General features: G+C 36.6%; 1 protein-coding gene across 4 annotated transcripts in view; it reads left to right on the top strand.

Annotated features, from left to right (window-relative positions):
- The window catches only part of Rempa (intraflagellar transport protein rempA), a 53,780-nt gene extending 38,977 nt beyond the window's left edge, over positions 1-14,803 (top strand). For 3 of the 4 annotated variants that reach the window (XM_083094081.1, XM_083094080.1, XM_083094079.1), the window contains 5 exons: positions 1,624-2,115; positions 5,911-6,197; positions 6,258-6,534; positions 7,531-8,435; positions 13,722-14,803. In XM_083094081.1, coding sequence (XP_082950207.1) covers positions 1,624-2,115; positions 5,911-6,197; positions 6,258-6,534; positions 7,531-8,435; positions 13,722-14,034 — 2,274 coding nt within the window. In that variant the 3' untranslated portion in view covers positions 14,035-14,803. The remainder of the gene's footprint in view (positions 1-1,623; positions 2,116-5,910; positions 6,198-6,257; positions 6,535-7,530; positions 8,436-13,721) is intronic. The other variant, XM_083094082.1, reaches the window with a different exon arrangement.
- Positions 14,804-15,389: the final 586 nt, after the last annotated feature.

Here is a 15,389-nt window from a genome sequence, read left to right as displayed (position 1 = left end):
TGCCCAGTGTGTTGCACGATAATAATCGTCGTCGACGAGACGTCGTTTCTTCAACACGCAGTCTGACACATCGTCAAATAAGCGAAGTTTTTTCTTTCATCACTTTCGACACTTACAAATTTACTCGCACACTTAATCACTCACGATTGATAAAAGGAGGAATTTACCAACGGTTACGGTACGAATTTAATAAACGGTTAACGCATTTAATTATTAATTACATACTCGATTAAAGAAACGCGTTAACAGAACGCGATACTCGATGCAAAGCGCGCGACGCGACGACCGACGACAAGCAGGTCAGGTTAGTACTAGCGCGTAATGCTACACGTTTATGTTTGGCAGCGCTAGAGGCGCTAGTACTAATCTGACCTGCTTGTCGTCGGTAGTCGCGTCGCGCGCTTTGCATCGAGTATCGCGTTCTGTTAACGCGTTTCTTTAATCGAGTGTGTAATTAATAATTAAATGCGTTAACCGTTTATTAAATTCGTACCGTAACCGTTGGTAAATTCCTCCTTTTATCAATCGTGAGTGATTAAGTGCGCGAGTAAATTTGTAAGTGTCGAAAGTGATGAAAGAAAAAACTTCGCTTATTTGACGATGTGTCAGACTGCGTGTTGAAGAAACGACGTCTCGTCGACGACGATTATTATCGTGCAACACACTGGGCACTGCTATTTATCAGTATGAAGAATCTCATTATTAAGGTAAGAATAAGTGAGTGAGTGAGTGAGTGAGAGAGAAAGAGGGAGAGAGAGAGAGAGAGAAAGAGAGAGAGTACGGTGCATGTGTGGATACGCGTGCATAAATACACCACACACACACACACACACTGATTGTTACACTCATCGTGTGCAGCAATCAGCTGATCGCATCGAGCGCCCCACATGAGCGCCTGTATCGGACGGTGAGTTGCGCCGTCCCTGTCTACCTCTTGTACTCGTTCCGTAATTCGCAAACTATTTTATTTAATAATTTAAAAACTAAGCCTCGTAGACAATTTTGGTAAAGGGAAAATCGTCTTAGAATAGACTCGACAATTTATTTTTTTAAAGACAAACGTTTGTTCTGGATCACCCTGTATATATATATATATATATATATATATATATATATATATATATATGTATATGAAAATGTTATGCGAGTGAAAAATATTGATCCTACGAAAGCTATTAGGTTTTTTTCAATATATTTACAAATTTACCACTTGAAACTTAAGTAGCTTTGCATTTTTTCTCTGTTTGTGTAAAAGCATTAAAAAACGTATATATTAAAAAACTTATTTTAAGCTGCACCAAAAAATCTTTAAAATATTTTCTCCATCTGAAATTTTAAATAAAAATACTTTGGAAATCAGGGAATTTTCAAGAAATATTTTTCCAAGATTTGAGTAGATACCCTGTGAATAAATCATTATTATAAATTTTTATTATTATTATTATAATTATTATTAAATCGTTATTGTAAATTTCATTACAAAAATTTCACTAATTAAATTTCATTAAATTTCATTAATTACATAATTATTAAGTTTTAAATAAAGAGTAAAAAAGAAAAGTAATATATAATTATAATCTTTAGTTTACAATGATCATTGTTGATAATCCGTTTTTTATTTAGATTATACAAGCCTCCGTAGTATTGGTATCATTATTCGCAACATCAGATCATGGTATTGTCGTGCAAGACGTGAAACCAATAGTTGATGAGAACTGTCGATTATTAGGTGTGCATTCGCCATATATCATTATCCTGAACTCTGAAAAAAATTTGGATAAAAACAGTAAAATTGTACAGTTGTTAATGAGAGATTTTGAAGAATTGGGAGATTGCGATTCTGTCACGAAGAAGGCAGTAATGGATTTTAGTTATCATATTAGTGTAGCAAATATGGAGGAGGCTTTTAAAGCTATTAAATCCATAAAAAACGAGGCTGTTTGGAAGAGTTTAGCTAAAATGTGCGTAAAAACAAAGCAATTAAACATGGCTCTACTTTGTCTGGGTCACATGAAGCAAGCTAATGCTGCACGGGCTCTACGTGAAGCAATGCAAAACGATGCTTTGAATCTAGAAGCACAAGTAGGAATACTGGCTGTTGAACTTGGTTTTTATGTAAGTTGTTAATATATGTGTGTGTGTGTGTGTGTGTGTACACATAAATACCTTTTTAGAACACCCTGTGTGTGTATGTATATATACAGGGTGTCCCATTTTAAAAGTGCCACTAGATTATCTCTTTAGGAAAGCATTTAAGAAAAAAATGTTTCAAACAAAAGTTGTTTGGTTCGAAGGGGGACATAAGACGGTGCCATTGGTTTGACCTCGAACAGTTATTTGAAGGTCACATGAAGGTCACCTTGAATTTCTTAAATGGAACACCCTATATATTTTTGCATATTCTTGTAGCTTATCTCGAGAGCTTTCCAAAACACTATAATTAAGTATTTTTTCATTAAGTACTTTTCGAGTTATGAGGCTTGAAATAATTTCTTAATACATACATAAACCATAAAATATCCAGTAACATATTCATTTTTCGATTATCTTACCTTAATACTTTTGTGCACAGAACAATGTGAGGAATTAATTAGTGTAAATAAAAGACATAGTTGTTTTTGAGAAAAAATATGTAATTGTTAATTGCAAATTACATATTTTTTTTAGAAACTATTATGTGTTTTCTTTACACCAATTGATTCCTCATTGTTCTGTGCATAAAAGTATTGAGGTCAGATAATCGAAAAATGAATATTTTACTAGATATTTTATGGTTTATATAAAATTAAGAAATTATTTCAAGCCTCATAACTCGAAAAGTACTTAATGAAAAAATACTTAATTATAGTGTTTTGGAAAGCTCTCGAGATAAGCTACAAGAATATCTAAAAATATATAGGATCCCATTTAAGAAATTCAAGGTGACCTTCAAATGACTCTTCAAGGTCAAACCAATGGCACCATCTTATGTACCCTTCGAACCAAACAACTTTGTTTGAAACACTTTGTTTGAAACATTTTTTTCTTAAATGCTTTCCTAAAGAGATAATCTAGTGGAACTTTTAAAATGGGACACCCTATATATATATATACACAGGGTGTTCTAAAAAGGTATGTCAAAAATTTAAGGAGATATTCCTCACACCTGAAGGATGAAAAAATGTTATATGGACATAGGTGCGGAAATGCTTATTTCAGGAGTTATGTTGAAAATACTGTTAGCTGTATTACTTACACAAGGAAAAATTTAGGATTAATTATTGTAGACGACAATCGTTTAATTAGGCTTATTTACATTTGGTTTTAATGTGACCTTGAGTATGTTACAATAAATGTTGAAAATGAATTGATGATTAGACAAAACATGTACTTTATGCATGAGCTTTATGCATGAAGCTCCTCCTCGTTTCAGCCGTATTAATCGTGATTTTCTGAATCAAACTGACGGTGATCGGTGGATAGGAAGAGGTGGACCTACTTTGTGGCCTCCACGTTCCCCGGATCTCAATCCGATAGACTTTTATTTGTGGGGACATTTAAAGACAATCGTACATGCTACACCAGTGCGTGATATTCAAGATCTTCGTGACCGTATCACTGTAGGTTGCGAGACAATCCGCTATACGCCAGGCATTTTTGAACGTGTCCGTGAATCGATGCGTCGACGTGTCACTGCTTGTATTCAGGAAAATGGTGAATATTTTCAACATTTATTGTAACATACTCAAGGTCACATTAAAACCAAATGTAAATAAGCCTAATTAAACGATTGTCGTCTACAATAATTAATCCTAAATTTTTCCTTGTGTAAGTAATACAGCTAACAGTATTTTCAACATAACTCCTGAAATAAGCATTTCTGCACCTATGTCCATATAACATTTTTTCATCCTTCAGGTGTGAGAAATATCTCCTTAAATTTTTGATACACCTTTTTAGAACACCCTGTATATTGTTGCGTCCGCAGCGACGACCTCGATATATCGAACGCACGCGGCGCAACTCTCGGCACACTGCACAACTCTTCCACTCGCGCACTCGCACATTCGAAATAATGACACGATTCTTTAGAACACAAGAACTTTAATAAGCAACATAGAACACAGACAATAACTCAGAATAATAATACAACGGCTCATATATAGAGACGCGACCGCTCAGCTTGACAGCTGGCTCCAGACTCAATGATAGTTGTTGTTTAAAACAAACGTCTTGACAACGCGCGCGGAGACGATCTTCTTCCGTCGATGAACTTCCCGCCGACAGAATAACGGGTGGCGAATACATCCGCAGGGACGGGACGCGAGGGCGCAACACTGCCCCCCGTCTTCCAAGATTGTCGTCCCGACAATCCCAAACTGCCCTTCCAGGATCTTGAGTCTTCTTGCTCTAATTCGGCTCCCGCCAGAAGTACCGAGCGACTCACTGCAGATCTAAGGCATGTCAACTCCAGAGAATTAGCCGTGTCTTCCTGCTCTAACCTGAGCTGCTGTTGCAGAGTACCGAGCGGCACGCGCTAATCTCAATCGACTTTTTTTTTCTTTCAAGTTCCATCCCTCGGCTGATGCCCCGTCGTCTTCGGATATGAGGGGGGTAACTACCGTGGACCCATCGTCCACAAAGGACCATCGTCCTCCTCAAATCCCTGCCTCGGCATTTGCCCTCCGTCCCGCGGGAAGACCACGGCTCAAAAACCGCGGGCGAGGCAGCCTTCAATTGAAGATCTTTTCCTCTAAGGTTTGGTCAGATCACTCCGACGCATCTTCATAATTTCTTTCCTTAAAATAAAAACAATATAACGAGTAACAAGCACTAACTTTTTTTTTCATCCATATCTTTCTTTTTGGGCCTCGGATGTAGAATCATTCCCTAATCAAAACAATTTGGGAGTCCCTCCCAGAATACTTCGAGAATTAGTCTACCAATTACAATTCACTTAAAGAAATAATTGGAATCAATACAACCATTATTAAAACAAACACCGGAAATCACGAATATTGCCATCCAGGCATTCTAATGAAAGAATTATCCCCTATTCAAGATACATCCGAGCCCGTCTTAATTTTACACACACCAGTTTATTTAAAATAAATTCTTTTAACATTTTAATATTCTTTTACAAACTACGCGAATTTGACCGCGTGCGATCTAGCCACTCCTACAAAACTACAATTATTATTTTTTTAATATTGGAGCGACTTAGCTGTTTATCCGAGATTCTTTCGCTCGTTCCTACAGTCGTCCGCTGCGCAATCCTTGAATCGGGCATCGTCGCCCGGAGCGTGATCGACTCCGCTGATAGTCCGGGAGTCGCGGCTTGCATCCTCTTCCCGACCAAAATTCCGGACGACAAATCTTGCTGTTCTGTCATCATTTTTCATTCGATAATTTTCTCTCGAGATGTCTTTTTTCACTCTCGGGATTCTCAGATCCCGGTCGAGCCCCCAAAATGTTGCGTCCGCGGCGACGACCTCGATATATCGAACACACGTGGCACAACTCTTGGCACATGCTTCCACTCGCGCACTCGCATACTCGAAATAATGACACGGTTCTTTAAAACACAGGAACTTTAATAAGCAACACAGAACACAGACAATAACTCAGAATAATAATACAACGACTCGTATATAAAGACGCGATCGCTCGGCTTGACAGCTGGCGCCAGACTCAATGATAGTTGTTGTTTAAAACAAACGTCTTGACAACGCGCGCGGAGACGATCTTCTTCCGTCGACGAACTTCCCGCCGACAGAATAACGGGTGGCGAATACATCCGCAGGGACGGGACGTAGGGCCGCAACACTATATATATATATATATATATATATATATATATATATATATATATATAAATGTTTTTTAATTAATGTTACAAAATAAAAATACATAATGGTCTCTAAACTGCAGACTGATGCTGAACATCTGTTTCGAGAAGCAAAACGTCTAGATCTTCTGGGACAATTATTTGAGGCTCGAAACAAATTTAAGGAAGCAATTGAAATAGCCAGCAGTGAGAATAAGATTCGTGAAAAAACAAGTTACTATAATTACGCTCGTACATTGGAGCAACAAGGTAAAATAGCAGAAGCTATCGATATGTACACGAAAGCTGATTGCCATCGATTTGAAGTACCCAGAATGCTTTTGATGAGGCCTCGGGAGCTTCTTGCATATCTCAATAATACCGAAGAATTGTAAGTGGCGTGATCAACATTAATTGAAAAAAAAGTTATTTATAATAATTATATTAATAGGGAAATTAAAAATTGGCATGCCCAATACACTGAATCGACTGGCGACATGGAAACCGCTTTACATCTTTATGAGCAAGCAAAAGATACTTTGTCAATGACAAGATTATTTTGTTATTTCAAAAGAGAGGATGAAGCATGTGAATTAGTAACCAAAACAAGTCATGCTGCATCAGCATATCACCTTGCTGCGCATTACGAATCGAAGAATAATGTGACACAAGCGATCCACTTTTATACAGTCGCTAAAGCTTATACTAATGCGATTCGACTCTGCAAGGTAAAATGTTTAATATTGTAATATAGAAATTTTTACCTTTTCTTTTTTTTATGTTCAATTCTCCATCCTTCTATCTTTTTGAGCGAGTGAGAAAGAGAGAGAGAACAAATTTTTATTTTTATTTTATAGTGGACATATATATAAGGTCATAAAAGAAGTTGGAATTTTTTTATAACAATTTTATCTTAGCCTAATAAACGCTGTTTGTTACAATAATGTGGAAGTACCAAATAATATAATGCAAATTTTATCTATATAATATAAAATTGTAATATATGTGTTATTTTGCAATTTTATATTCTATACATATATTCCTTTGCTTTTCGTTACGAACGAAATTACTCAAAGAGAGTAACTCGTTTTTAATTTTTCGTAATGATATGTATATAAAGCCTACGAAGGACAGATACTAAGATGCAAAGAGTATATTACTTTTTTTAGTCAATTTGATTTCTACAATCTCAAGGGATCTAGAATAACAAACAGATTATTCAAAATTAGGTAGATAAGTAAGGAATAGTTTTATTTGAAAAAGAATTTGCCTATTTAAAACAAAAAATCGAAATTTCTATATGAAAATTTTAAATCCTGAATTCTATAAAATAAGTATATATAATTTATCTTATTTATCTAATTACCAACTCTATATATGATCAATATTTTATACGATTCTATATATAGAATATAATTACAATGATGAAATATGTTATATTACATGTTTATGAATGGGAAATTGGGATATTAATCAATTACTTATTGGTAATATTTATATATATTATTTGTAATATTTCGTTTTATTACTTTTATATAACATTAATATAACAATGGTTACTGGTTCGTCTCATTTACATCTTTAACTAATCCTTTATGAGGCACTTTTGTTACTAAAAGAGAAACAATTTCGCATGACTTATATACCGACAGTAGTTTCTAATCAAGCAACATTTAAATGAAATTAATTATAAAAAGATTCACTTTTATACGCCTTATTTACAGGAGCATAACATGCTGGAAGAATTGTGGCCATTGGCTATATTAGCGCCACGACATTCACAGATAGACGTTGCTAAGTTTTATGAAGATAACGACCAACCAGATCGTGCGGTGTTGCTGTATCATAAAGCTAATCTGTTACATAAAGCGTTGGATGTTGCATTTAGAACGCGACAATATAGCGCATTACAGTTGATTATCATGGATGTAAATGCAGATTCCGATCCAGCATTGATTCGCAAGTGCGCCGATTATTTCATACAAAATGACCAAATCGACAAAGCAGTAGATCTGCTCGCAACTGGCAAAGACTACATGGCAGCTTTAGAGTTGATTCAGCAACATAATATCGTGTTAAGTGAGGAGCTCGCAGAAAAGCTAACAGTTGAAAAGAGAAACGATGATGATGTAGAACACGAACGTTTGCGAATTTATACGCTTGAGAAAATCGCGGAAATCGGTTTCGATCAAGGAAATTATCACCTTGCGACTAAGAAATTTACACAAGCTGGTAATAAGTTGCGTGCTATGAAAGCATTGCTCAAGTCTGGCGATACCGAGAAGATCTGTTTCTTTGCGCAAGTCTCGAGAAATAGCGAGATCTATATTATGGCAGGCAATTATTTGCAATCTTTAGATTGGCAGAATCAACCAGAGATTCTGAACAATATCATCAATTTTTATTCCAAAGGCAAAGCAATGGATTTGTTGGCAAATTTTTATGTGGCATGTGCACAGGTAGAAATCGATGAATTTCAGAATTATGAAAAAGCACTGGACGCATTAAATCAAGCTAGTAGGTGTTTAATTAAGGTAGTAACACCACGTGATCCGGATGTTCACAAACGAGCAGTGGAATTGGTCAACAATAGGATGTCAACGATTAAACGCTATTTGGATATTAAAAGGTAAATTCAAAATCCTAATGTTAAATTTATCAGTGAGCAAAATTCGATCGATGATATTGCAACATAAAAGTTTATGAAAAATTAAATAATAAATAATAAAATTGTAACGGTTCGCCCATTCCGAATGCCTCGGACTAACTCGCCGGTGTCCAGGATTTGGGAGTAGAAGGAAACTTGCGAGACATCGATATGGTTGTAGAAAAGAGTTTATTAAAAAAATAATAAGTACAATAGTGTGAAAAATAATTACAATGTTAAACGCCTTTAAACCGGGCGAGCAAGAAGAGGGCTTATGATTAAACCTAGTATACCTAGAACGGACTCGCAGATCTACAATCAATCGCGATTTTATTACTAAACTGCGATCTAGAGCGCGAGAATGTGTGTTCTTCTTTGTCAGCGGGAACGGTCAGGAAGTCGCACAAATGGAAGATCCTCGGTAGCTCCCAGAGGCACTAGGCAGGCAGGAGACTGGGTTGATGGGGGGATAGGTGTCTCCGGTCAGTCCAGCTCATATACCAGCCGGTTGTCCCCCACTCGTTTTGTAGCAGCATAGTAATAGTCGGAGTTGATTCCGCCTGGGGGATCCACTGACACCGGCGTGCCATAAGCGCTGAATCTTTCCAAACGGATAGTCAGTCTGAGCAGTTATCGTCACTCGACACTCATGTATCATCACATCATCCCCCTCTTCTACGAGTGATGGATAGCCGCCTGTAGCCGGATAGCGGACTGCCCGTGGCCGACCTCGTGGATCAAAGCGTATGATCCACTGACCGGTTACGATTCGGACACAATATTTACGGCCATTAGTGGGAGTTCTACTTCGGTTTCATCGTCTAGCCGAACTCGAACTAGTTGCGCGCTGGCTGCGAGCCGGGCGTCTGCTGGCTCGGCCGCTAATATGAGAAAATTATGCCAATAAGTCCGTCCCTGTACTTCGAGCGGCAGGTTAATTATGGTGACATTGGCCTGGATACTGTCGATGAGGAGGATGTAGTCTCCGGCGAGCAAAGTCTGGCTCTGATTCGAGTCCTTACTCTCTCAGAATAATCGAGCCGTCTCCGCGTGAATGAACGAGGAATGGTCTCTGAACCGGAATCGATAAGAGCTGTGAGACGGCATCCGTGAATCCAGACCTGGATATGCGGCCGGAGGCGATAATTTATGCGGAGTCGGGCTAGACGACAGCCGCTACGTCCCGTTGAGCATTTTCCGTGGCAATCGTGGGTGAAGACATTGTCTTTACCACACCGCGAGCAAAACTTCTTAGGTGGCCCTTTATGATCTAATATGATATGTCCCCGCTGTTTACACCGCCAGCAGCATTTTCGGTTATATGTTACCGTAGCGACGGTGGGCTTGTTGGTCGAGCCGGATCTGCGTCGTTCCATCCGACGATTCTTCGATTTTCACGGCCTTCGCAGATAATTCGCTCAAGGTGATCTGGTCGGTGAGCTGGGTATACAATTGGTATTCTGGATCTATATAGATCTGTTCCAGCGGTTTTTTTCGCTTGGAATAGCCTCCAGCTTGGCGCATTATGATAAGCATTGCACTGGCAATGCTTATACATATAATAAACTCGGAAAGCTTCTCTCGGCTATTGGGAGAGCTGCCGTTTATTTCGCGCTTTAGTCGAGTCTGATAGCTGAACGGCAAGAAGTGGATGTGGAATTGTTCGCAGAAGCTGACCCAGCTATCCTAAATGTCGCGATTTTTTTGATATCCCAAGACAGCACCTCGTAGGAGTTCCGGGAGTCTCAACAGGAGGTGACCTTCAGGCCATAGCTGGTCCGGAATTTTTTCCGTATCCTCCAAGAAGGAGAGCGAGTCCTTTCTGTCGAAATGGTGACTCCACTTTCGGATCTGGTTGATCAGTTTTAGCCGTTTTATTGGATTTATCGTAGCCGGGTTCTCTGCCGGCGGAGTCGCCATCGTGTGGGTTCCCTCTGATATATAGATAGTTATTCCGGATAGTTAACCCGGTCTTCAAGTTGGCGGTTGGAATGTGTACTCTCCTTTGTCGACGGGGACAGTCGGGACGTCGGGAGCACCCTGGCTGCGAAAATGTGCCCTTCTCTGTCGGCGGAAATGGTCAGGAAGTCGAACATTGGGAGCATCCTGGATATGGAACTATTATATATATGCCCTTCTCCGTCGGTGGGAACAGTCAGGAAGTCATACGGATGGAAGATCTCGGGGTAAAGGTTGATATTAGGGGACTCACCTCCGATGAGCTTTACCTTGACATATGTTATCAAGGTCATTGCCCTAAGTAACATGCAAAAGATTTTAGCCGTCACTCGTTGTTTATTAAAAAGTTATAAACAAAAGAAGTTTTACGAATTTCACATAATTTTCGGACACCATGTACAATAACAGACCTCTTGTCGCGTTGAAAGTTATAAACATGAATAAACGTAAAGAAAAACGCAAAAAAAGGTAAATTAAAGATAAATAAAAAAAGATAAGCAATTTAAATTTATATAGAATTTAATACAATTTAATACAATTAAAAAATATCACAAATGTATGTGTACACACACACACGCGCGCGCGCGCGCGGGGGTGCAAGAGGGAGCCTTCGGCCTCCCCTCCCGCAACCACCCCACCGGTAGGCAAGGTGGACCTCGCTTTACAATTTACAGCATATATCCATTGTGATTGAACTCTTCGTCCCCTACCGGCGGGGTGGTTGTACACATACATTTGTGATATTTTTTAATTGTATTAAATGTATTTAAAATAATTATTTTTTTATATAACAGCTAAGTTATTGTACATTTCTATTATAATCAATGTGCTTGCTAATGAATATATATTATTGATAAATATGTATTTATTCAGCATTATTATTGTTAATGGGATACAAATCTTTTGCATGTTACTCAGAACGGTGATCTTGATAACATATAGAGGTCTGTTATTGTACATAGTGTCCGAAAATTATGTGAAGTTCCTAAAATTTCTTTTGTTTATTACTTTTAAATAAACAACGAGCGACGGCTAAATCTTTTGCATGTTACTCAGGACAGTGACCTTGATAACATATGTCAAGGTGAAGCTCATCGGAGGTGAGTCCCCTAATATCAACCTTTATCGAATAATTATTATTAAAAAATGTAAATACGAATAAACATTTCAATATATGCTAGTAGATATATAATATTGTTAAGATCAACTGGACTTTTTTAAATGGAAACTCTTACCTTTTGCCTCCTACCTTTTTTGCATGTTTTTATAACTAAATCAAGATAGTATTTCAAAATGATATCTCAAGAATACAATTAATTTTAACCATTTTTTTTATATTACTAAAATTTAAATTAGATGATTTTATTAAATCGGGATTGATTAAAAATAAAAGTGAAATAATATTATCTAGAAAAGATAGGGATGTATGTGGAAGGAGGTCAGACGTGTCTATACGCCCATTTGATCAACGAGCGACAGAATCCATCCGTGGCAACGGCATCGACGCATATCCTGTGAAGAAAGCATTCACACATTTTTCAGCTCAACGAATAATTGCTAGAAAACAATATTCGTGGACTAGAAAAATATGTAAAGTGCAAGTGGCTGGATCGAGAGTCGAACCCTAGTCTTTCGCTTTCCGGGCAACTGTTCTAGACCACTGAGCTATCCAGACCTCACACCTAATGCTGCTTTTTAACACAGTGATATGCGACTTCAGAACGATGTTGGTATCTCGCTCGATGCAATACCGATTGCTATGGAGGATCCTTGAAAGATCGCTCGCTGACCAAATAAGTGCCGGTGGAGGTATTCGCATGCACTGTGTGCTGGCTTCCGAATGGTCTTCCATAAGAAATGGCACCGTACATTACGTAATTCAATTTATTATTTAAATGCTCAAAATGTTGATTATTTACATGCAAATATTTTATTCTGATAATGAAAGGGGATAGAGAGAGACAGAGAGAAAGAGGGATATTATAGGAAAGTATTTTGTGTTATTAAAATACGCGAACAGGATTGCTATATGAATACGAGGGATCGAATCTGAATCTTATGAGAAATATGTGGGAATATACAGGGTGGACCATTTTAACCTTTAATGGAGAATAACTCGAAAACCAAGCCCGGGAGAGAAAAATGTTTCAGACAAAAGTTGTTTGGTTTCGAGGGGGCCATAAGATGGTATCATTGGTTTGACCTTGAAGAGTTATTTGAAGGTCACATGAAGGTCACCTTCAATTTCTTAAATGGAATCTACTATTTGTCATTGCATATTCTTGTAGCTTATCTCGAGAGCTTTCCAAAACACTATAATTAAGTACCTTTTCGTTAAGTACTTTTTGAGTTATGAGGCTCGAAATAATTTCTTAATTTTACATAAACCGTAAAATATCTTGTAAAATATTCATTTTTCGATTATCTTACCTTCATACTTTTATGTACAAAATAATGAGAGGAATCAATTGGTGTAAAGAAAACACATAGTTGTTTTTAAGAAAAAATATGGAATTGTTAATTGCAAATTACATATTTTTTCTTCAAAACAACTATGTGTTTTCTTTACACTAGTTGATTCCTCTCATTATTTTGTACGTAAAAGTATTAAGGTAAGATAATCGAAAAATGAATATTTTACAAGATATTTTACGGTTTATGTAAAATTAAGAAATTATTTCAAGCCTCATAACTCAAAAAGTACTTAACGAAAAGGTACTTAATTATAGTGTTTTGGAAAGCTCTCGATATAAGCTACAAGAATATGCAATGACAAATAGTAGGTTCCATTTAAGAAATTGAAGGTGACCTTCATGTGACCTTCAAATAACTCTTCAAGGTCAAACCAATGATACCATCTTATGGCCCCCTCGAAACCAAACAACTTTTGTCTGAAACATTTTTCTCTCCCGGGCTTGGTTTTCGAGTTATTCTCCATTAAAGATTAAAATGGTCCACCCTGTATATGGTGGATATATATAGAAAATAAAAATATGGTACTATATCTCGTAATAAGTGAAAATCTAGCAAAGAAAGGAAAAAAGATTTATATTTTAAAAGAGAATAGAATAAGATTAAAAATATTCTGCTCCACTTATAACATATATGTATATATTACATATTATATTATATCGTATCAGGGATATTAACTTGTGTATCTACTTTTATTTAAATAATGAAAGTTTTTTCACAATTTTATTCCTGTATTAATAGTATTTTAATTATGAGATTATAAAAATATTTCTTTTATGTATTCAATTTCATTTCTTTCATATGTATATTCAAATATTTCTTCTCTTTGTTATGCAGATTATTTGAAAGGGGAGAAACGGAGACAGCAATGCAACAGGTTCGATATTTACTGGATTCGCAAGGGTCCAATCTGGAACAATCGGTGCGTCGCGGTGATTTATTTGCGACTATTACACAGCATTATGTCAACGTAGGAGATACTAAGAAAGCTTGGGCTACCATCGAAGAATTGAAACGCTTGGTACCAGGAATAAATCTGAGTTATTACTTTAATATAAATCTTCTTGAGCTATTGGGATACAAAATGACAGTGGAACGGCAAGATGGTTCCGATAAGGATGATGGAATTGAAGAGCTCCTGGGAGAATAAAATTTCATTAAAAACATATTTTTAAATTAGAACTAATGTTTTCTTTTAATATAGATGAAAATAGATAAAAAATAGCTAAATTAGAAATAGGGACGTATCTCATGGAGGTAGCAGACACAGATATATTTAAACTACCGCATGTGTGAACGTTGAGTACGCCTTTTAGAAAATCATTAACAATTATCTCTACAAGTGTAAGGATCGAATTCACTCTATCTGCACACGAGAGGTAACATGGTTATTATTGGACAGATTGTATATATATGTTTTAACAGCTGCAAAAATGATACATATAATCAAACAAATCAACGCATGAGCTCAATTATTTTATTGAATAAATTTAATAAGATAAGCCAGCAAATCGAATTTTTGGGCGCAATCTGTAACTTTAATTCCTATCGAATCCTTTAATTTTTCCGTGAATCTCGAGACACAATAACTACAAAGGAGATATCTAATTTTTTTTTTATTTTTCTAATACTTTAAAACATTGAGTTACACCCAGGTTATAGACCCAGGGGTTTATTATTGCATAAACCCAAAAAATTAGAATTATTAGAATTTATTATTTATTAATTTACACATATAATTAATAAATAATAAATTCTAATAATTCTAATTATTCTAACATACAGGGTGTCTGGAAAGGTAAGATCAATCGAATAGGAGATGAAAGAGGAGCATGAGTAGAACACATAATGTAAATAAATTTTTTTCGTATTCGCTATGGTTTAGAAAATACAGCGCTTTATAGGGGTGCATAAAAAGTGTTGAAACCTCTTAATATTTCGAAAAGTACGCATTTTCGAGAAAAATGTTTTATACAAAAATTGTAGGGTTTTAAGTGAAGCATTACACAGAAAAATTAGTATGACCTTAAATAGCGTTCTCAAGATCACGTAAAGATAACCAAGAAATTTTTAATGGGTATCCTCAGTTTTTATTGCATATTATTGTAGCTTATCTCGAGGACTTTCCAAAACAGTATAATGAAATACGTTTTCGTTAGGTACTTTTTGAGTTATGAGGCTTGAAAGTTACAGTACCGCCGGCGTGACCTTGAGAACGCTATTCAAGATCATACTAATTTTTCTGTGTAATGCTTCACTTAAAACCCTACAATTTTTGCATAAAACATTTTTCTCGAAAATGCGTACTTTTCGAAATATTAAGGGGTTTCAACACTTTTTATGCACCCCTATAAAGCGCTGTGTTTTCTAAACCATAGCGAATACGACAAAAATTTATTTACATTATGTGTTCTACTCATGCTCCTCTTTCACCTCCTATTCGATTGATCTTACCTTTCCAGACACCCTGTACACACACACACACACACACACACACACACACAC

Source organism: Camponotus vicinus, unplaced genomic scaffold, assembly GCF_025532165.1.
Source record: "Camponotus vicinus isolate PSW18456_S1 unplaced genomic scaffold, iyCamVici1.0 SCAF_3, whole genome shotgun sequence".
Lineage (NCBI taxonomy): Eukaryota > Metazoa > Arthropoda > Insecta > Hymenoptera > Formicidae > Camponotus > Camponotus vicinus.
Note: the sequence above shows the minus strand (reverse complement) of the source record. Positions and strands in the feature narration are given on the sequence as shown.